The 23,100-nt window shown below is 44.1% G+C and overlaps 2 protein-coding genes across 2 annotated transcripts; both read left to right on the forward strand.

The window, feature by feature from the left end:
* Positions 1 to 2,424: 2,424 nt before the first annotated feature.
* Positions 2,425 to 5,277, forward strand: LOC136613799 (gastrula zinc finger protein XlCGF66.1-like). The gene is made up of 4 exons (XM_066594080.1): positions 2,425 to 2,529; positions 4,773 to 4,997; positions 5,082 to 5,205; positions 5,270 to 5,277. The coding sequence occupies exons 1-4, from the start codon at positions 2,425 to 2,427 to the stop codon at positions 5,275 to 5,277; spliced, it is 462 nt and encodes a 153-aa protein (XP_066450177.1).
* A 1,390-nt stretch (positions 5,278 to 6,667) lies between these two features.
* Positions 6,668 to 21,851, forward strand: LOC136607933 (oocyte zinc finger protein XlCOF7.1-like). The gene is made up of 4 exons (XM_066589073.1): positions 6,668 to 6,814; positions 13,571 to 13,750; positions 13,834 to 13,957; positions 19,626 to 21,851. The coding sequence occupies exons 1-4, from the start codon at positions 6,737 to 6,739 to the stop codon at positions 21,044 to 21,046; spliced, it is 1,803 nt and encodes a 600-aa protein (XP_066445170.1). The 5' UTR covers positions 6,668 to 6,736; the 3' UTR covers positions 21,047 to 21,851.
* Positions 21,852 to 23,100: the final 1,249 nt, after the last annotated feature.

The raw sequence follows: 23,100 nt of genomic DNA on the forward strand, positions 1-23,100 counted from the left end.
CTGCAGGTATAAGAAGGGCTCGTGGGGCGCAGACACCTTCCTGCAGGTATAAGAAGGGCTCGTGGGGCGCAGACACCTTCCTGCAGGTATAAGAAGGGCTCGTGGGGCGCAGACACCTTCCTGCAGGTATAAGAAGGGCTTGTGGGGCGCAGACACCTTCCTGCAGGTATAAGAAGGGCTCGTGGGGCGCAGACACCTTCCTGCAGGTATAAGAAGGGCTCGTGGGGCGCAGACACCTTCCTGCAGGTATAAGAAGGGCTCGTGGGGCGCAGACACCTTCCTGCAGGTATAAGAAGGGCTCGTGGGGCGCAGACACCTTCCTGCAGGTATAAGAAGGGCTCGTGGGGCGCAGACACCTTCCTGCAGGTATAAGAAGGGCTCGTGGGGCGCAGACACCTTCCTGCAGGTATAAGAAGGGCTCGTGGGGCGCAGACACCTTCCTGCAGGTATAAGAAGGGCTCGTGGGGCGCAGACACCTTCCTGCAGGTATAAGAAGGGCTCGTGGGGCGCAGACACCTTCCTGCAGGTATAAGAAGGGCTCGTGGGGCGCAGACACCTTCCTGCAGGTATAAGAAGGGCTCGTGGGGCGCAGACACCTTCCTGCAGGTATAAGAAGGGCTCGTGGGGCGCAGACACCTTCCTGCAGGTATAAGAAGGGCTCGTGGGGCGCAGACACCTTCCTGCAGGTATAAGAAGGGCTCGTGGGGCGCAGACACCTTCCTGCAGGTATAAGAAGGGCTCGTGGGGCGCAGACACCTTCCTGCAGGTATAAGAAGGGCTCGTGGGGCGCAGACACCTTCCTGCAGGTATAAGAAGGGCTCGTGGGGCGCAGACACCTTCCTGCAGGTATAAGAAGGGCTCGTGGGGCGCAGACACCTTCCTGCAGGTATAAGAAGGGCTCGTGGGGCGCAGACACCTTCCTGCAGGTATAAGAAGGGCTCGTGGGGCGCAGACACCTTCCTGCAGGTATAAGAAGGGCTCGTGGGGCGCAGACACCTTCCTGCAGGTATAAGAAGGGCTCGTGGGGCGCAGACACCTTCCTGCAGGTATAAGAAGGGCTCGTGGGGCGCAGACACCTTCCTGCAGGTATAAGAAGGGCTCGTGGGGCGCAGACACCTTCCTGCAGGTATAAGAAGGGCTCGTGGGGCGCAGACACCTTCCTGCAGGTATAAGAAGGGCTCGTGGGGCGCAGACACCTTCCTGCAGGTATAAGAAGGGCTCGTGGGGCGCAGACACCTTCCTGCAGGTATAAGAAGGGCTCGTGGGGCGCAGACACCTTCCTGCAGGTATAAGAAGGGCTCGTGGGGCGCAGACACCTTCCTGCAGGTATAAGAAGGGCTCGTGGGGCGCAGACACCTTCCTGCAGGTATAAGAAGGGCTCGTGGGGCGCAGACTCCTTCCTGCAGGTATAAGAAGGGCTCGTGGGGCGCAGACTCCTTCCTGCAGGTATAAGAAGGGCTCGTGGGGCGCAGACTCCTTCCTGCAGGTATAAGAAGGGCTCGTGGTGCGCAGACTCCTTCCTGCAGGTATAATATGGGCTTTTGGTGCGCAGACACCTTCCTGCTGTTATAATATGGGCTCGTGGTGCGCAGACCCCTCCCGGCGGCTGTAAGAAGGGCTCGTGGTGCGCAGACCCCTCCCGGCGGCTGTAAGAAGGGCTCGTGGTGCGCAGACCCCTCCCGGCAGGTATAATAAGGGCTTTTCAGGGGTTGTTTCTCCTCAGGCTAATTTCATATGGTAAGTGCAATGTCAGGGTGTGAAACTCGGGCGGATATCGCGCTCAGCAACGTGCGATGTCTCCGGATGTGAGGCATTTTACTATCGAACCTGCCTGGCATTACTTTAGGGAAGTAGTGAAAGGAGGATCGTTAAGTGTTTCCCATTGTTTTCAATAGGAAACATTGTATCGTACTCAAGTGCTCCTCACATGCAATGCCATATTTTGTCCAACTGCATTGAAAACAGTGGGCAAGACGTTCCAATGGAACACCCAAAGATTGGACAGGCCGCAATTCTTTTTCCCGCTCTACTATGCAGGAAAATATCCCTCATGTATTTGACCCCATCCAAAAGTATATGGTTCATATTTGTTCATCTCACAGCGCACAAACCTCGTGCCGTCTTCTCGCCGTGTGACAGCGGCCACAGTATAGATCTCTGCTTATCCCAGGCGGCAGAAATTCATTTATTGATAATTTCCCAACCAGATCGGCTGAAAGGTTGTTCCAAGCATCTAACTGGTAATCCCGCTGTAATGTGGTGACGGCTCTGAACACCCCGTTTCTCAGAATGCGCTATAAGGGGGTTCTGTATATCACACATGATGATGTCCACGGATGATTTAGAGTCTCTCCTTCTCTCATAAAGGGCGGGCAGCACTAGAACCCTCCCAGTTCCTCCAGTTCTCTCATATTCTCATCCAAAATGGTCCTATCGATTGACCCACCATGGATGGAGAAGACCAGCAATAAGATTACCAAGAGGATATTGAACTTCACCTTGGAGATCATCTACCTGCTGACCGGAGAGGTAAACTTTTCTGTATTTCTCAGTTTTTATGGCTCGGGTCACACAGCTACCTTAGTTTACAATGTCGTAGAGCAATATTGCAGTGTTAGGCCAAGCGCCATGTGTCTCGACTGGAGTCGCCATGTAGCCCTATCCTTATTGCAGTATTGAACAAGTTAAACAAAGTTAATTTAGAATGCATTAACCCTTTTCAATCCATTGTCTGACGTCCTCTGACATTCTGATTGAAGCCTGTATTACTCCGATGGCGGTAGATGTCCAACAGGGTACTAGCTATTAGGTGTTTGACTGTCAGCAGTATGTGGGTAACCATCCTTCTACACTCAGTGGGGATCTTCTCTATACCAATGAGAATGACTAGCTCGGGGCAAGGAGAGATCTCCACTCCTACCATGTTATTAATTTAAAGACATCCTGCCACCGGCAACACAGTCCAAATATATGGAGTAGGGCACCTTGACCCCCACTTAGTCTCCAACACTCGTCAGTGGTATTTGGGAAGAGGAAAGCTATCTTGAAGGGGGAATAATACCATCTGGTAGTTACCTTGAAGTGGACTTCTATTAGGCTTGCACATAGTGTAGACCTGTGGGCCCATGTGAACACTCAGGACCACTTCTCCACAGAATATGAGGCCCTTAGATCTCTCTCCCAGTTGAGGATGTGAGCTTTCTTGAAACTCCCTTCCCCCTCCGCCATTTCTTTGTTAAAGATCTTGCAGAGAAATTTTAGACTACGATTGTAAGGAAGACTGCTGAATAGATAGTTGTCTAAGTAGTTCGGGAGATGGAGCTCTTTTGTTGTGAATTCTTCCAGAATATCTTTAATTTGAAGGTACCTGAAGAATTCGCTTCTTTGATGACTAAATTCTTTACACAGCTTGTGGAAGAGATCAGAGATGTTTGTCACTTACCCCCCCCCCCCCTTCCATTTGTCTACCGAAAGGTGGTCCGAGAAAAGCTCAGGGACCTCTGTTGGTACTAGAATTTGTTTCTTAGGTAAGTGCGATCTCGAAATCTGCAATAGGAGCACTCATGCTTGTACTGAGGCTTTAATAGTTGGGCTGTCTGGCATTTGGAAGGAAGAGGCCAAGGCTACTGCTATATTAGATTTCTCATGCCTTTCCCTTTTATTGAGTGTTGTTCTAGCAATGACCAACTAATCCGGTCAGTTAGGAAGAACCACAGTCTCATCTGTTTTATTAGGTTTGCTTGCCTATAGGCCTGTCGATTTGGAATTTCCTGGCCCCCTCTCTGCCTTGAGCTGTACATAATGGATGCTGCTACTCTTGGCATTTTATTCCCCGAAATGAATGACATCATTTGTCTTTGCAAATTTTTTGCATACTTTTTTGAGAGCACGGGAGTGGGAGGGAGAGGAAGCTATACAGTATTTTTGGAAAGATTAGCATTCCAACCAGAAAGGCTCTGTTCTGGTGAAGGAGTCTAGGGCTTTTTGGATTGTTTCGTATAGACTGCTGATTTTTTTTATTTGGAATTTCCTCTAGCGAGAATTTCATTCCCGTTCCAAGGTATGGGACCACTGGCTCTTCCCACGAAAAAGGGAAGTCTTTTTCTATTTGGCCTTCTCAAACTACAAGATACGTTCATGGCTATTATTTGGGATTTTGTTATGTTTATTTTATAACAGGATATATGGCTAAAGCTTTAATTATTTGGAAAATTTCTTGGAGTGAACCAAGGGGAGGAGTTATTGATAGCATTGTGTGAATTGCAAATAGTCCAATTTTATGTTGCCTGAATGACATTGGGATACCTCTAATGTTGGTGTTTCTCCTAATTGTTTCTGCGTAGGGATCCATTATGAGCATAATTTGTTTGTCCACTTCCTGCTCTTTCACGGCAAAGAAGTCCATTAGCCTTTTCAGCCCCAACCTCATCTGCCACTACCTTTTCACAACCCCTTCTGGTGTGGCACTGTGGGGTCATCAGTGCGCTGTGATCGGCCATGCGGGCATTCCCTGAAAATGTAGCCCATGGCTTCGCTGGTTGTGGTAGACCGGAAGCCTTCGTGGCATCTGATCAGGCTGTAAAGCCCCGCTTTTTAAACCTTCTGTGTTGGGAGGACTGTGGAGGCTTTTAGTAAGCTGCAGAGTGCAGCAGGAGGCCTGGTGGTGTCGGATTGTGCTGGTACCAGATCGGAGCTCTCCTGTTGCCTGTCCTTTTGCGATGGACATGTTGCTCTATACAGTGGGATCACAATCTCTTTCTTTTTATTGACAGAGCAATACTGGATTCAGCCCTCTACATGTCTCTCTGCATACACAGGATTACACAACAGTCAAAAAGCCATTGGGTGACGACGCAACTCCCAACAGCCATCTCCATGAGTCAAGAGGATGGCGCAGGAGCCAGAGCCCCATCACAGAGGCTCATCCTCACTTACCGATACATGAACAGAAGATCCTAGAACTTACAAACAAGATCACTGAGCTGCTGACTGGAGAGGTGACACTACTGGGAATGCTGGGTAATTATACAGTAACAGCACTAGGGGTGTCTGGGTAATGACTGTATCATTGTGTGTGTCAGGTTCCTATAAGGTGTCAGGATGTCGCTGTCTATTTCTCCATGGAGGAGTGGGAGTATTTAGAAGAACACAAGGATCTGTACAAGGACGTCATGATGGAGAACCACCAGCATCTGATATCACAAGGTAAGTAGAGACATACAAAATATATTATGTAATAATAAACACACACCTACCCTGTATTTGTCAGATTATTAAATGTATTTTTAATTTTAAAAAAAGTGGCTGAAAGGTTTAGGCGTCTAATAGTCTGAAGTTAAGAGTAAGATCTGAGTAACCGACCAAAACATCACAATGTCTGTGAATTGTCTCTAAAAAGAAAATTTTTTGCGCAAGATAAGTGTTACGTCTGTCTCCTGAGATCTGTGGTACTGCAGGGTCTCTGGAGCTTTCCTGCTCAGGTGTGGGTGATTGTGGTGGCTGGGTGTGGGTGTGTCTTCAGTCAGCCAATCACTCCAGGTCAGTATACATAAAAGCTGTCTTCCCAGATGTGGATGTGGTCAGCTTTCTCTGTTCCTATGCTCTCTCTCTGTGTTGTGTGAGTAAGTTCTATGTGTGGTTTGCTGCAAGAGAGGTTTGTGTCTTTGGTTGTGTCGCTGGACTCCTGGTTAGTGTAGGGACTAGCAGTATTGTGGGGAGCCATGGCGTGGCCTGCTGCCTTCCATATTTTAGCCAAAATGTCAACAAATACCTGGCATTTATTGCATTAACATCTGCTACTAGTGTTTGCGTATTGGCTGCTGTATGGTGTGATTATGACTCTGTGTGTCTTCTTATCCTGTCCAGTTGTCTCTGTCGGTGGTGGCATGTGTATGCTTCCTAGCTTTGGTGCATAGGTTCCTAGGGGCGGCAAAAGCCCACACGAACGTAGCAATGAGTGTAGCGTTTTTATATACTGTATTGTAGGTCACATCTTTTAGAACCTATTGTAGGCAAGCTTGCTACTGTCACCACACATGCAGAAACACTTAGGAGACATGGATTCTCTTTAAATCTGGCACCCGCCAGCATTTATTCAGCATCACACATTAATATCGTAAACAGCATACAAAGTCCATATATCGTCCTTTTAGCACCCCACCTAGGTGTGAGTTTAGGGCTGTTTTTCCTGTCAAACTCAAGGCCTCTGCTGGACCTCACTGGTCAACATCTTTTAGCACCCCACCTGGGTGTTAATGCAGGGTTGTCATCCCTGTTGGATTCAAGGTGTTTACTGGTCCTCACTGTGGTCCCAACTGGACCTTGAGCTAGCAGCCCTCCTAGCTCCACTGAGCTGTTACTTCCTCTCCTGATTGTGGCAGGATCTGCTCATTTTATCTAGTTCCTGCCATGCCCATCTGGCGTTAACCCTCTCTGCAGTATCAGAATGCCTGTCTATTGCCCTCTACAGGTCATTTTGTGTAATGCAGCCCTACACTATATGGCGACTGGAAGCATAGAAAACTGACGGCAGAAGGAGAATACATGCTCTATCTAGCCTGCCTTTATACTATTTCAATAATTGAGATTCTGTCTATCACACATGAAGATATCCCCTGTATGATTTAGAGTCTTTACTTTTTTTCATAAAGGGACGGAAGTACTAGAACCCTCCAGTTCATCCAGTTCTCTCAAGTTCTCCTCCGAAAGAGTCCTACTCTTAAATGACTCACCAAGGATGGAGAAGAACAGCAATGAGATTACCAAAAGAATATTGAATTTCACCTTAAAGATGATATACCTGTTGACTGTAGAGGTAAACGTTTCTGTATTTCTAAGTTCTTATGGCTAGGGTGACACAGCGACTTTGGATGTGGCAGAGGTCAAAATGACCAAACATTACATTATAGCTTTGTGACCTTTTAAATTAATAAAAGTGAAAAAGGTCAATAAAGGTTTCCATGAACTATGATCCCAACAGAGAAAGTGAAGATCGGCCACCAATATGGTCAGTTCCGTAAGGTGGTAACCAATGACCTAATAGTAATGTTGTAGGAGCAATTAGAATGGTAAGTAGGCTCCTTGTGATGAGGAGGGAAGGGCAGCCAGGAGCCAGCAGGATCACATGGCCAGAGTTCGGCCTGCAGACTTGGACTTTTGCTATTAGTTTGTGATCTATATAGAAACATAGAAGACCCAAGCTGAGCCAATAGGAAACTATGACAGCTGAAGGGGCACAGTGCTTGCTGCAGCCTCTTGATTTCTGAAATCAGTGGGGGTCTCAGCATCCGGACCTCCAACTGATTAAAACTAGAGATGAGCGAATCTACTCGGTTCGGGTGTTTTCGAACTCGAGCACCGCTTTTTCCGAGTAACTCACTACTCGGACGAAAAGATTCGGGGGGCGCCGGGGGTGAGCGGGGGGTTGCAGAGGGGGGGGGGAGAGAGAGAGCTCCGCCCTGTTCCCCACTGCTACCCCCGCTCCACCACGCCGCCCCCCGAATCTTTTCGTCCGAGTAGTTAGTTACTCGGAAAAAGCGGTGCTCGAGTTCAAAAACGCCTGAACCGAGTAGGTTTGCTCATCTCTAGTTAAAACTTTTTTTTTTTTTTAACATTAAATTTTTATTGAAATCGTTTTCCATGTACAGAATTACAGATTTAAAAAGATAAGAGACATCGTTTACATATTCTTGTAACTTGTCAAACAAATGATCTCGTATTTGTCATATTTCTTTTAGCCTAGATTAATCTCATGGATGGGGAGAGGAAGAGCATGGGAATAATTTATGGGGGGGGGGGGGGGACGAGGGGTGGGGTTGGGGGAAGTATATTGCAGAAGGGTAGGAGTGACAAAAAAAAAGGAACCTCAATTTCCACTGCTGCTCTTTTACTTGTAACAGTTCAGGTTATTCTTCTCTGTTGTGGGTTTAGCTTGATATTTGAATTTGTTTAGAGATTTGAACCCCTGGCAACTTTAGTTCTTTTGTGGAAATAGGGTATTCCAACCTCTCCATGTTGTATGAATTGTGGTATTTTTAATGGGCGTTGGGCTATAATCTTGGCATATAATTTCAGATCACTATTTAAAAGTGAGATCAGCCTGAAATTTGCTGGCGTGGTTGTACTTTTCCTTGGCTTGAGTATTGCCACAATAGTGGCCTGGAGCATCTCTGGGGGAAAGACACCCTCTTACATGGCCCCATTAAAAGTTCCAGTCAGTTTTTCCATGAAGGCTCTTTTACAAGCAACGATTGTTGTTAAAAATTAATTCAATCGGCCGAAAGTGAGCGGTAATTGCTACGTGTAAATGGGGGCAAAAGTGCACTATTCGTTCACTTGACGTTAGCCGCTGGTTTTTAGCAGGAAAAAAAAATGTTTGGGCTGCTCAAAAGATTTTTCATTTGATTGGAATTCCTCCAGTCTTTTGAGCGACTGCATGATGTTTTTTGTTTGCCTTGCATACACAATGAGTACATTGTTTATGCATGGCAAACAAATGCCAGAAGAACCCAATGGAGCCTGGTGGACAGATAATCCCTCGCATAAACACACGCCCACCTGAGCGTGTTTCTCTTTAACTCGTTCTCTAATTTTTCTAGTGACCTCATGCCTTTTAATATTTAGTTTCTTTCCTGTTTGTGTTGTGACCCTAGCTGGATCATGGCCCCTCTGATCACTGTTTTGTGGTGCTCCATAGGACAAATGGGTTTATCTCTAGGGATTTATTGAAATGGAAATACTCTTTAATTGCTTGGCGTATAGTTTCTTGATATTTTCGGGATTTTCATTAAATAGGTATTATTTCTCCATGTTCTAGGGATTTTCATGTTTTGGGATAATTTAAGGGTTATATAGATTGGGGTATGGTCTGACTATGTTGCTATTTCTATTGAGGCCTGGAGAATTTTTAGGAACAGAAAGACGTCAACTAGAAACATATTAATTCTGGAGAAGGAGCGATGTCTCACCAAGTAAAAGGGGAATTCTTTGGAGCTAGTGTTCATACATCTGTAGGTAACAATAAAAAAGAACTTTCAAGGGCAGCATAAGTGGTGCAAACTTACCTCTAGCTCATATGTAGACTTTATTCCTCACAGCAACATACAGCAGCGACGTTCTGACTCCTAGACAGATGAGTCTTTATAAAACATGATATTTTAAGCCATACATCTGTAGGTATCCTATAGTTCTTGTCTCCTCATCCAAGAAGTCAGGGCATGTGTTGATTTTCTCTGTGGGTTGTTGGTGGCCTTGTCCTTGTCTGCGATTATGTAGAAGTCCCCACATAACACCAGGTTGCCTTTCTGGATCTTCTTTATTTTCCTTGCCATCTTGTTCAGTGAATTTGTGCCGAGTTTGGCGCATATATGTTGGCAATTGTCAGCATACAGTTGTTTATTTTGCATACTACAATCAAGAATCTTCCACCTCTATCCTCTTCGAGCTTGAGCAGTTGGAAATTTATGGTATCTTTAATGGCGATCACTACTCCTGCTCTTTTCTTGTCGGCATCGGCCATGTAGATTGTGGGGAACTTGTGGTGGGAGAACTTCGGGTCTCCTTTAGTCAAGAAGTGTGACATTCGTTTTTGACTCAACAGATTCTCTCTAAATAGCCAATCTCTTTGTAAGGCGAATTTAATCGCTTTGCATTGACAGAAGTCATTTTTAAACTTCTGTTAGCAGTTAGTTTAATATTTTTTGGCTTGAGATGTATGTTTAGGGTTCTCTCCCTAACTAGTATAAGATTTGTTGGTAATTCCTATTTGTATGGGATGTTATTTTCCCTTCGTATGGAATTAATGGGGATAATTCTTTTCCTGGCGAGCATTGTAGCTTGGGAGAGGTCTGCGAATAGTTGGATTCTTTCGTACGGATGTAGTAGATTCTTAAGTTTCCTTGCTGCTTGCATCATATTCTCCTTAACATGAAAAAGTATGTGTGCTATAATCATCAGTACTGTTTCCAGTGAGTTAGCGTGAATCACGTGTCAAAAAAAAGAGAGCCGCGGTTTGATGATTTTGCCCTTTTGTGATATTTCCGGTTTGACACGATCTAACACTACCTTGTTCGTTGTCATGGCAGTCTACGGTATCCGTAGCATTCTCCTCTAGCACCAGAGTTCAAACCATCAATTTTCTTTTGTCTGTTTTTCTGAGCGTCCAACCTTTTGTAAACATACGTTGTTATGGGAAAGACAATTGCGTTGACCAGTCTGGTTTTTGTTGCAATGCTAATATCCTTGCTTTTCCAAATCTTTTCCATTCCTTGAATTGCATTCCAACCAAGTGTAATCCATCTCTTGATCTCGGGTCCAGATTGCCCGTTGCAATTGATTTTGGATCCAAGGAAGATGAAATCTTGGACCGTCTCGACTTCTTCATTGTTAATTTTTATGTTCACTGTACCGTTGCCTACCATGATCATGACTTTCATTTACTTGCTGCTGAGGTACAGTCCCATGCATTAGCTTTAGAAATGAGCGAGCGTACTCGTTTCGGGTGTTTTTGCACTCGAGCACCGCTTTTTCCGAGTAACTGAATACTCGGACGAAAAGATTTGGGGGAGATCTCTAGTTAGCTTTCCTTTTGCACTCATTGGATAAGGTATTCCAGGTTCGTTTCACTTTCCGCAAGCAGGGTGGTGTCATCTGCATATCAGACGTTGTTGACATTTCTGCCACCAATTTTGACTCCGATTTCTAATTTGTCCCGATTGCATCGCCTCATGATCGTTCCTGCGTACAGATTGAAAAGTACTGGTGATAGAATGCAGCCTTGCCGTACATCTTTCTCGATTCCGAACCAATCCATGTTTCCATAAGCTGGCCTGACTGTTGCTTCTTGGTTGTTGTAAACTGACCTTATAAGGTATTCAGTATGTTCTGGGACGCTCCACTTGCTTCAGACACTTCCAAAGCTCGTCATGTTCGCTAGTGAAAAGATTGGCTGTAGTCGATGAAAAACATGTACACATCCTTTTGATACTCCCGGGTTTTCTCCATGATCCAGCACAGGTTTGCGGTTTGGTCTCTGGTGCCATGTCCTTTGCCAGCTTGAATGCCCGGCAGTTCCCATTCAACAATTGTCACAATGCGTTGTTCTATGATCTTTAAAAGAATTTTGCTTGTGTGATGTATGAGGGCGATGGTGTGGTAATTGGAACATTCTTGAGCATCCTCTTTTTTTGGAAGTGTGATGTAGACAAATCTAATCCAGTCTTTGTGCCACGATTTCGAGTTTCAGATCATTTGACATAGGTCAGTTAGGATCTTGACTGATACTGGTCGGAGCAGTTCAGCTGGTGTGTGATCAATGCTTGGAGCCTTCCTGCTTGGTAGTTGTTTCAGGACCCATGTGACCTCTTCCTCCAGACTACCCGGTTCTTACTCCACTTGATGTACATGATCGAACAGGTTGTCTGCTTGATCGCCTGCATACAGCTCTGCTGTAAATTCTCGCCACCTATGCTAGATTTGATTTGCCATCCCGGATGATGGTTGCTGCCTTGTGTGGAGCAAACAGAGCTCAGGTGTGGCCTTGCTGGTTTGCTTCTTCCAGTTTTGCGCATTGGTCATTCCAGTAGCGCTATTTGTCTTATCAAACTCCCTTTTGAAATTCCGCATTTAGCTGTCCAAAGTCAACAGTGGTGCTCGCTGCTCCAGCCACGCAGCGCTTGTTGGCGATCATGATGAATTCATCCGATAGCCATTGCAGTTGTTTTGCTGATTCTTAGAAGGGGATGATTTGTTCAGCTGTACTCAGTGCGATGGACCTGATCTCCTCCCACAATCCGTCAGGGTCTTCTTCAATGGTGCTGGGTGTTTCAAATCTGTTATTTTCTTTGATTTGCATATTGCAAAGGGATGCTATCTACATTGAAACAGCGCACTGCTGGTGACCTTTTGATGTCGCTGAATCCGACCTCGACTCTTGCAACCAGGAGCCGATGATCGGAGCCGCAGTCTGCACCTGGAAGTGTTCTCACGGCAAGAACTGAGCTTTTCCAATGCGAGGTGGCCTTTTTTGGGATCCTCTTAAGGCTAGTATCATATCCCTGATGAAATTTTCAGATGCTGCCTGATCAGAGCAGGGGATCTCCAAAAATGGGTCTGTTTTCTCTTCCCTGGGTTCCTGTCCCATCTTTTCTCTATTTGCTGTGTCTGGAACCTCTACTGTCTCCCTTCACCTTTCATGTTGCAGTTGTTCTGGACTTGTTATGGAGGAATTGCGTATAATGTTGTAAGATGGTGGCTTTCGTAACTCTAGCCATATGCTGAGGGAAGTGGCTGTCTCCTTTTCCTGCTTTCCTCCAGCTCTTTTTCCCTCCTTGTGTACCAGTTTGGTGCTTGGGGAGCAGGGGATCAAGGCGTGCCCACTTACCACATTTATGAAGCAAGGGGTCACCTTGTGCTGCCTCTCCCAGTATCCCTTCCTCTAGCATTGAAGGTCCTGCGACCTGTTTGTCCTCCACCTGCTCTTTCACAGCAAAGATGTCCCTCAGTCTTTTCAGCCTCGACTTGATCTGCCGCTTCCTTGTCATTTCCTCCTTCTGCTACAGCACTCTAGGGTCTTCAGTACACTGTGGATCTGTCGTTTTTTATGTTGCTGTAAGGTGCTGGGCATGGAGCTAACTCACATGTATCTGCCAGCTCCATCCAGTTCACTCCTTCCGTGGCACTTTTCTCCCACGTCAAGGGCCTCTGCTGAGCCTCTGCAGGGAAAATTCTTGGCTCCATGAGCCCCGGTCCATTGCCACAATCGGTCTTGCGGTCATACTCTAAAAATGTATCCTACAGCTTTTGCTGGTTGAGCTAGGCCGTGGTAGACCCGAAGCCTTTGTGGCATCCAATCATGCTGCAAAGCCCCTTTTCTTGAGCCTCTTGGTGTGGGGATGACTGTGGAGGCTTTTAGAAAGCTGTAAAGTGCTGCCAGAGCTCTGATGGCCCTTGATTGCGCTGGTACCAGATCAGAGCTTTCCCGCTGCATGTCATCTTGCGATGACGCATAGGCCACCCAACTGATTTAAACTTTTGACATGTTGCTCTATACAGTGGGATCACAATCTACCGCTTTTTATTGATTGAGGAATACTGGCATCAGTCCACTACATGTCGCTTTCTATACACAGGATTACACAATAGTGAACAAGACATTGGGTGATTGTACAACTCGGAGAGAATCCGGCATGGTCTGCCCCATGACTTGAAGCCGCATTCCCAAGTGTGGTTATTCTGAAACGCCACAGCTTTTTAGAATAAAGCATACATGGGGCACTGTGTATACCTGTCCAGGTTCATGCTGACCGTGGTTAGGCACCATGAACATGATGACAAAATCCCTTTAAGTTCTTTGTCTCTCATGACAACTTTTGTGTATAACATGAACCACTTTTTTGGTTCCCTGTCTTTAGACCTGTTCTATTTTTTAATATCTTTTATGAAGTCTCCAGAACTGAATAAAGTATTCCAGATGTGGTCTCACTAGAACTCTATGCAAGAGGATCATAATCTCACTCTTTCTAAAGATGGAGGAATACTGGGTTCAGTCCTCTACATGTCTCTTCATTTACAGGATTACATAATGGTGAAGAAGACATCCAGCGATGGTACAACTCCCATCAACCATCTCCATGAGTCAGGAGGATGGAGCAGGAGCCAGAGCCCCATCACAGAGGCTCCTCCTAACTTACCGATACATGAGCAGAAGATCCTAGAACTCACCAACAAGATCACTGAGCTGCTGACTGGAGAGGTGACCCTGCTGGGAATGCTGGGTAATTATACAGTAACAGCACTATAGGTGTCTGGGTAATGATGGTATCATTGTGTTGTCAGGTTCCTATAAGGTGTCAGGATGTCGCTGTCTATTTCTCCATGGAGGAGTGGGAGTATTTAGAAGGACACAAGGATCTGTACAAGGACGTCATGATGGAGAACCACCAGCCTCCGATATCACAAGGTAAGGAGAGAAATACAAGATATGTTATAATATACACACACCTTCCTTGTATTTTTCGGATTATTGGATGCATTTTTAATCAGAAAAAAATAGGCTTAAAGGTTTAGACATCTAATAGTGTGAAGTTAGTGGCGTTCACATCACGTTCTAGCCATCCGCCATACATATACGTGTTAGTAAAAAAAAGTACCATATATTCCGACGTGTAAAGCGACTGGGCGTATAAGACCCCCCCCCCCCCCAACTGTCGCCTTATACGCTGGGAATACAGTGTCAAAAAAAAGCAGTACTCCCCTCCCCCGGCGTTCTGCGGCACTGCTGCAAGCTGTCGCTCCCTCCCCGTCCCCGAGAGAGCATTGCTTTCTGGATGCGGGGCTTGAAATCCCCGCCTCCAGAAAGCTAATGTTGTGATTGGCTAACTCATGCGGTGTCAGCCAATCACAGCCATTCAATGACATCATTGAATGGCTGTGATTGGCTCACGCCGTGTGAATTAGCCTTTTTTTTTTTTTTGTATACCCGGCGAATAAGACGAACCCTGACTGCAGAGCAGATTTTTCGGGGTTAAAAGGTCGTCTTATATGCCGGAATATACGGTATTCAAACGCATTGCTTGACATTCCCATAGGCTAGAGTTGGTCAGATATTGAACAGGGCATACTTTGGCTGGGTTTTGCCTTCTTTACGTCTGTACACTTTATTTTTTGTGGGACAGTAAAGCATAACATAAAGTGCTTTCCGTCCCATGAAGAAATGTATGCTTAACATACTCATTTTTGTTTTACACTACGGTCTATGGAAAATGTATGGAAATGCAAAGCTTTTCTTAAATGCCAAAAAGTACGTTCAAAACTTTAAAAGAAAGACTTTATAGTGAAAAATATATGGTTTTTCATGTACATTTAACGTATATACAAAACTAGCTGATATACCCGGCTTCGCCCGAGTTAATTTGGTACTGGTGTTTATCTGGTGTTCACACGGAAAATCTTATGAAGTCATGGTTACTTTAGAGATACCGGGAAAAAAATATGTTCACCATTTTGCATGGTTCTTTCCGTTACCCAGGAAACACCACATGGAGGTAACCATACGACATTTCCTTTATATAAAATGACATCAGGAAGTGAGAGAATTAGATTACATACGTAAAATTTGGACGCTAATTTTTTTGCGCTTAGAATTGAATAATCGAGTTGGGACCCATTAACTTTTCCTACTTATCACATAATCAATGCTCGTGCCAAATTTCAAGTTTCTATGACATCGGGAAGTGAGAGAATTAGATTCTGTACGTAAAATTTGGATGCTAGTTCTTTTGCGCTAGAATTGAATAATCGAGTTGGGACCCAATAAATGTTCCTATTTATGACATAAAGGATGCCCGTGCCAAATTTCAAGTTTTTATGACATCAGGAAGTGTGAATTATATTCCGTACGTAAAATTTGGACGCTAATTCTTTTGCGCTTAGAATTAAATAATCGAGTTGGGACCCCTTTACTTTTCCTATTTTGGACATAATCTATGCTTGTGCCAAATTTCATGTTTCTACGACATCGGGAAGTGAGAATTAGTGGCGAGTCATTCATTGAGGGAGTCACTGAGGGCTTTCGTCTATATATAGATATAGATATACATAGATAATAGATTAAAAACGTGATGTGAAAAGCTGTTTAACCCATTTAGGACCAGGCACTGTAAATTTACGGCACTTGGTCCTGGGCTTAAAGCGCGCCGTATGTAAAATTATCAGCTGATAACCCGGAGAAGAAGGCAGGAGGGGTTTTTAACCCTTCCTGCCTTCTGCTTCCCCCAGTACACAGTGCTCAATGTGACCGCCTGGGTTCCCTGCTACAGCAGAGCTGGAGGGTCAAACTAGACCCTGGATAGCTCTGCCAGTGACTACTGTCACTGCAGGGACTGTTTCCCCCTGCAACTGGAGCTCCTATGGATGCCCCAGCAACAGTGAGAAAGTGTCAAATAAAAAAATTTAAAAAAAAAGAATGTCCCCCAGAGGTCTTACATGACGTCATGGGGGACATAGATAGTAAAAAAATATGATTACATACACAAATAAAGCAAAATAACAGAATAAAACAACAATACATACATAAGAAATAAAATAACATGAAGCCGTCGCCGTATGCGCCCTGTAAACCAAAACCATACATCCTATATATCAAAATATCCGAAATACATAGAGGAACCCATTCCCATACTTTATTCTAGCATAAATACATTAAATAAAAAAAAACTATAAATGCTAAAAAAAATCATTTTTTTTAAGCATTTTAACCCCAATAAAACTAAAAAACAGAAAAAAGTCAGTGAAAAAGATATTAAAAAAATAGCCCTATATGTCACGGAAAAATAACACAGCAAAAATAATGTTGGTAGCTAAAGGAAAAAAAATAGGGTAGTGAAACTGCCACATGGGTAAAATCCCTAAAAAGTGTCTGGTCCTTAAGGTGCAAAACAGCCTGGTCCGTAAGGGGTTAATCCTGAACAGATCCCTATTAGTTGAAGTCCCAAATGGACGGCTCTCTTACACACTAGCAGGACAACTTGATTAATGGTCAGGAGACAGAGGAGTATTTTCACTGTAAGGCTCTATGATTGTAGGGCTCCCCTTAGTGACCACCCCATTGCCTTTTTACATACCGGCTTTGTGATCTTTAAACCTCAGGGCCATAAAAACCCTCTCATCCTGGGGATTAAAGCCTCTGGGGCTGTGGACATGACAGCTGTCGAAGGTAGCCCACCACCTGGGGCTGTCATGGGGGGCTGTGGGGAGCTACCCCCAATCCAATGGATAACGTCGATCGCAATAAAGGTAAAGAAAAAGTAATAAAATAAATCAATGTTTCAGCTCCTCTCACATATTCGACCCATGAAGGGAGCTGAAACTACTCACCTCCGTCCTCCGCGATGTGCTGTGGTGTTTTGGTCCTTCCAGGAACTTACGTCACCTTCTGCGCATGCGCACCCGACATAAAACAACATGTACACACGCAGAAAGCCAGGCAGCCCTGGAAATGTAAAATCTTCCTGCTCCTGGGTAGTATGCATAGCCGACAGCAAGAGGATGTTCCCGGTTTCATGATATATCCAGTGGATAACGGCGATAAGGTAAAGTAAAAAAACAGATAGTTTTAAAAGTTTAAGTTTCATCCCCGCTCATAGATCATATCCGTGAGGGAAGATGAAATTATGTACCTACGGCCCCCGGATTTATGGGCGGACCCTACCTCAGCTTTTACGTATGCGCCCATCGGCAATATGGCCGACGCATGCGCAAAAGCCGCAGATTGCCCAGGCGATTTAAAATCTCTGTGCTCCTGGCCGAGAGCGTGGAGATGTCACAGTATGCGGTCTCTGGTCACGTGATCAACGTTATCCAATGGATAACGGCGATCATGTAAAAGTAAAAAAAAGTTAGTTTCACCTCCCATCACAGATCCGATCCGTAAGGGAAGGTGAAATTACTTAGCTAAGGCCTCCGGCAATGTCCCCTGATGGGATCTTTATCCACGGATCCATCGGCAAAATTGCAGACAAAAGCGCAGAAGTTGGGGAGAGCCCAGGAAATTTAAAATCGTCTTGTTTCTGGCCACTAGTGGTAGCCAAGAGCCTGGGGCAGAGAGCCACAGTGAGTGGTCCGCGGTCACGGTTATCCAGTGGATAATGGCGATCATGTAAAAGGTTAAAAAAAACGTTAAAAATTGCATCGATGAGGGGAAGATGGAACTTCTTAATGGAGGCTTCCGCATTTGAACCCCGACACTATTATCTTCCACTGACCTTCCCTGGCTTCTGCTCATGTGCGCACCGACAAGATGATGGACAAATGCACAGGAGCCAGGGAGCGCCCAGCAAATTCAAAATCTCATTGCTCCTGGCTAGCCGAGAGCCTGGGGCAGTTACCGGTGGCCTCGTTGTGTGGTCCCCGCTCACGTGACAAAGTAGCAATCCATCTTAGGCTGGTCTCACACAACTGGATAATAATTACGGATTCCGCATGCGATTTGATCTGTGGTAATAAGATGATCAATCAAATACAAGGGATTACACATTTCCGATTTACATTGGCGAGGTGGAATTATGTAAGACACTTGCAGAAAAGTGAACGCAGCATGTTCTATTTTATCACAGATACCCGCAATATAGAGCCCATTGTTCTCTATAGTCGCAGATATACCCGCAGCCCATATGTAACCACATTGTGTACAGGCTGTGTCATCGCCAAGCGCAGGAAATATACACTAAAAATGTGTACTGCGCATGATCGCCTGTGTGAGTACGCAGTTATGCGCAGTACACGGCCATATGCAGTGCCACAACAGGGCTCACAGGTGGGATCTGCTTCAGGCCTACACAAGCGGATTCCTTATATGGCCGTGTGAGTCAGGCATAATTCAGACCGCTACCTGTAATACGTAATTTACAAGAAGCCCCGGGAACGCTCGCCTTCCTGCAGTTGCAGGAGCAGCTTGTTGAGCGCCTTCTGTGTGAGACCGCCGCCCTTCAGCAAGATTACAAAGCCTCACAGAGCGTCACTTTTTACACCCCATCCCTGCCGCTGAGGTCAAGAAATACCCCCAAAAAGCATAGGGCAATAAAATCCCTCCTCCTTCTAAGTGCCCATCCCAATAGCTGCAATCAGCAGTGCCTCTGATCTGTTATTAATCCCCCCATGTTCAAGGATCCTGTAAGGCCCCCCTGCGTGGGATCACAGGGAGCCGTGTGGGTGTCATGGCAGCTGGGATCCTTCTGAAAGGCCCCAGGGCTGCTCTAACTGACTGCCTATCAAGCCATCGCCGTGGGGTGGCTTGATGAGACTGCCTGTCCAATCTCAGTATGATGTAATACTATAGTATTACATCATACTGCAGGAGCGATCAAAGCATCACTACTAGAGATGAGCGAGGTATACTCGTCTTGAGTAATTACTCGATCGAGCACCGCGATTTTCGAGTACTTCTGTACTCGGGTGAAAAGATTCGGGGGTCGCCGGGGGGAGGCGTGGCGGAGCGGGGGGTAGCAGCGGGGAACAGGGGGGAGCCCTCTCACTCTCCCTCTTCCCCCCCCCCCCCACTCCCCGCTGCAACCCCGCACTCACCCACGGCGCCCCCCGAATCTTTGCACCCGAGTACGGAAGTACTCGAAAATCGCGATGCTCGGGCGAAAAAGGGGCGTGGCCGAGTAGGCTCGCTCATCTTTAATCACTACTTGTGAAAAATAAAATGTCTTTGAAAAAAATTAAAAGTAGTACAGCAAAAAAAACTATACAAGTTTTGTATCGTAGTAATCGTACTGACCCATAGAATAAAGTTATCATGTCATTTGTATTGCAGTTTATGTGCCGTAGAAACAAGACGCACTGAAAGATGGCAGAATGTTGTTTTCTTTTTCATTTTACTCCACTTAGAGTTTTTTAAACATTTTTCAGTACATTATATGGTACATTAAATAGCACAATTGAAAAATCCAACTCGTCCCACAAAAAACAAGCCCTCATACAGCAACATTGATGAATAAATAAAGGAGTTACGATTTTTTTAAAAGAGGGGAGGAAAAAATGAAGAAAAAAAGGTCCCCGCTATTAAGGGGTTAATAGTTTTTTGTTGTTGTTTTAAATCACAAAATACATTTTTTTTATCTTAACAGATAATCCCAGTGAGAAGTCAGAGGAAAACGTCCTGTTATCACCCAATTACAAAGTAGAAGATGAAGATAAAGCGCAGCACTCTTCAGGAGAAAACCTCCTTACCCTTCACTTACAGCCAGGACATCACAGTAGAGATGAGAAGCCATACTTCTGTTCAGAAATTGGGATATGTCTTACAGATCAATTTAATTGTATTCTACATGAGAGAGGTCACACAGGGCAGAAGCAGGGTCCATGCTCAGAATGTGAGAATTCAGATTGTGGAAAATGTTTTATGTTGCAATCAGCTCCTATTAAACATCAGAGAATTTACACAGCAGGAACTTCATATTCATATTCAAGATGTGGGAAATGTTTTGCAGAAAAGTCAACTCTAGCTTTACATCAAAGAACTCACACAGGAGAGAAACCATTTTCATGTTCAGAATGTGGGAAATGTTTTATCCTAAAATCAGATCTTGCTAAACATCAGAGAGTTCATACCGCAGAGAAATCTCCATGTTTAGCTTGTGGGAAACAATGTAATCACAAATCAGAACTTGTTAAAAATCAGAGAAATCACACAGGAAAGAAGCCATTTTCATGTTCAGGATGTGGGAAATTTTTTATTGATAAATCAAGCTTCATTAGACATCAGAGAACTCACACAAGAGAGAAGCAGTTTCCTTGTTTACAATGTGGGAAATGTTTTAGCATAAAATCAGAGCTTGTTTCACATCAGAGAATTCACACAGGAGAGAAACCATTTTCCTGTTCAGAATGTGAGAAATGTTTTAGGAAAAAATCAAGTCTTGTTTCACACCAGAAAATACACACAGGAGAGAAGTCTCATTTATGTCCGGATTGTGGGAAATGTTTTGCACAAAAGTCAAATCTTATTTCACATCAGAGAATACACAGAGGAGAGAGGCCATTTTCATGTTCAGAATGTGGGAAGTGTTTTACAGAAAAATCAAGTCTTGTTTTACATCAGAGAATTCACACAGGAGAAAAACCATATTCATGTTCAGAATGTGGAAAATGTTTTATAAAAAAATCAAGTCTTGATTCACATCAGAGAATGCACACAGGAGAGAAGCCTTATTCATGTTCAGGATGTGGGAAATGTTTTATTGATAAATCAACTCTTGTTAGACATCAGAGAATACACAGTGAGAAGCCATTTTCCTGTTCAGAATGTGGGAAGGGTTTTACAGAAAAAGCTAGTTTTCTTTTACATCAGAGAACTCACACAGGGGAAAAACCATATTTATGTTCAGAATGTGGCAAATGTTTTATAAGAAAATCAAGTCTTATTTCACATGAGAGAACTCACACAGGAGAGAAGCCTTATTCATGTTCAGAATGTGGGAAATGTTTTATTGGTAAATCAAACCTTGTTAAACATCAGAAAATTCACACAGGAGTAAAACCATATTGATGTTCAGAATGTGGGAAATGTCTTACAAAAAAAAATGTTTTTTTGTTTCACATCAGAGAATTCACGCTGAAGAGAATCCGATTCCTTGTTTAGAATGTGTTTAGAAAAGCTGTATTCATGTTCAGGATGAGAGAAAGTGTTTTATAAATAACTCAGATATTGTAAGACATGAGAAAGGTCACAAAGGAAAGAAGCCATCTCTATGTTCAAAATGTGGAAAATGTTTTAGTACCAGTGCCACACATAGGGATCATTTTAAAATGTTTTACAAGGAAATCAACATTTTCAAAGAGATCAGATTCTTGTTTGGAATATAGGAAATGCTAAGAAAAAAAAAACATTTTTAGGAAACCAGGTTTTTCTCAGATATTAAACACCCAGTAAATAACTTTTTTTCCTGCATGGAATTAGCCTGGATCTGTCAAGCACTCAAAATGATACTTACCAGAGGTTCAAATAAAGATCTGCCTTTCCTTTCAAAGCAGTGAAGCTGAATTGTCACCATAATGGCCCTTGCTTCTTATTACTATAGTCATAAATTCACCCACTGCAGGAGAATCCAGAGTGACTTAGTGAAAAAGTAAAAAAAAAACCCTAAATCTAAACATTTAACCCCTTAGTGACGAAGCCTGTTTGCGCCTTAGTGACAGAGCCAAATTTTGGAAATCTGACATGCGTCGTTCAACATAGCATAACTCCATAAAGGTTTTGCATATCCAAGTGATTCTGACATTGTTTTTTCGCTACACGTTGTACTTCATTTTGGTGGTAAAAATAGACCGATTTATAATTTGTGTATATTTATTAAAAGTACCAATATTGGAAAAATTTTGAAAAAATTGTCATTTTTTTCACATTTTCAACTGTAATAGCTCAAATATGTCCAAACATACTGTACAAATTTTTGATAGGATATATATATTTCCATCTGTTTACTTTTATTTTGAATGCACATTTGAAAAACTTGTGTGTTTTTTTTTTTTTTTCTTTAACCATTTAGAGGACGTACAAATTTAACATTACTTTTCAGCATTTTGAGGAACTTTGTTTTCCTGCACCAAGCCAAGTTTGCAAAGGCTCATGAGTGTCAGAATAATAGATACCACCCCCCCCAAATGACCCCATTTTAAAAACAACACCCCTTAATGTATCCACTGAGGGGTGTCATGAGTATTTTGACCCCACAGTTTTTTTTCAGCAATTAATTCAATTTATAGGAGAAAAAATAAAATTTAATATTTTTGCAAATATGTCATTTTAAAGACATATTTTTTTCCTATAGTGCACATGAGAATAAGGAGTGACACCCCAAAATGGATACCTCTGCTCAGGGGCGTAGCTAGAGGCTCATGGGTCTGGGTGCAGAAGTTTAGCTTGGGGGCCCCCCTACAGACCCCTCCAACCCCCATTCCTTTTCACGGCTACTCCTTCTACATCACTTTTAGCTACATTACTGTTTTTTAAAATGACCCATCAATAGATCATTAGTAATCAGGGTTTTAGCAGAGTTTTAAAACATCCAGAACACAAGCCTCAAGGCATGCTTCGCTCCCTCAGGAAAGAAAATTTATATATATATACACACACACATATACATTGGATACAGCATAATAACAATACATACAATAGAGACAACATAAACTAACATTATTTAACCTGTTAGGGCTCATGTCCACGGCCAGGTTTTCACCACCTATTATGCGTGCGTTGCGTGCACACACGTGGTGCGCAGTGAACGGAGTCAATGAAAGTCAATGGACTGCGTGTAGATATGCAAGAGAAATAAATCCCAGCAGGCTCTCTGTATTTGTGTACCATGCAACGTGAGCCCTGTACACCTGTATGGGCTGCATGTGATACACTGCCCATACGCAATACATTGTTTCCATACGCATTGACACTCTAAACACTCCCCCCCATCACATGGAACACCCCTTGTCGTTGTACCGCCCCCACTCCCCATCACACAGAACGACCCTCGTTCCCCCCACTACATAGAATGCCCCTCGTTCGCTGCCCCCCACTCCCCATCACACAGGATCCCCCTCGTTCTC

Source organism: Eleutherodactylus coqui, chromosome 1 (genome assembly GCF_035609145.1).
Source record: "Eleutherodactylus coqui strain aEleCoq1 chromosome 1, aEleCoq1.hap1, whole genome shotgun sequence".
Taxonomy (NCBI): domain Eukaryota; kingdom Metazoa; phylum Chordata; class Amphibia; order Anura; family Eleutherodactylidae; genus Eleutherodactylus; species Eleutherodactylus coqui.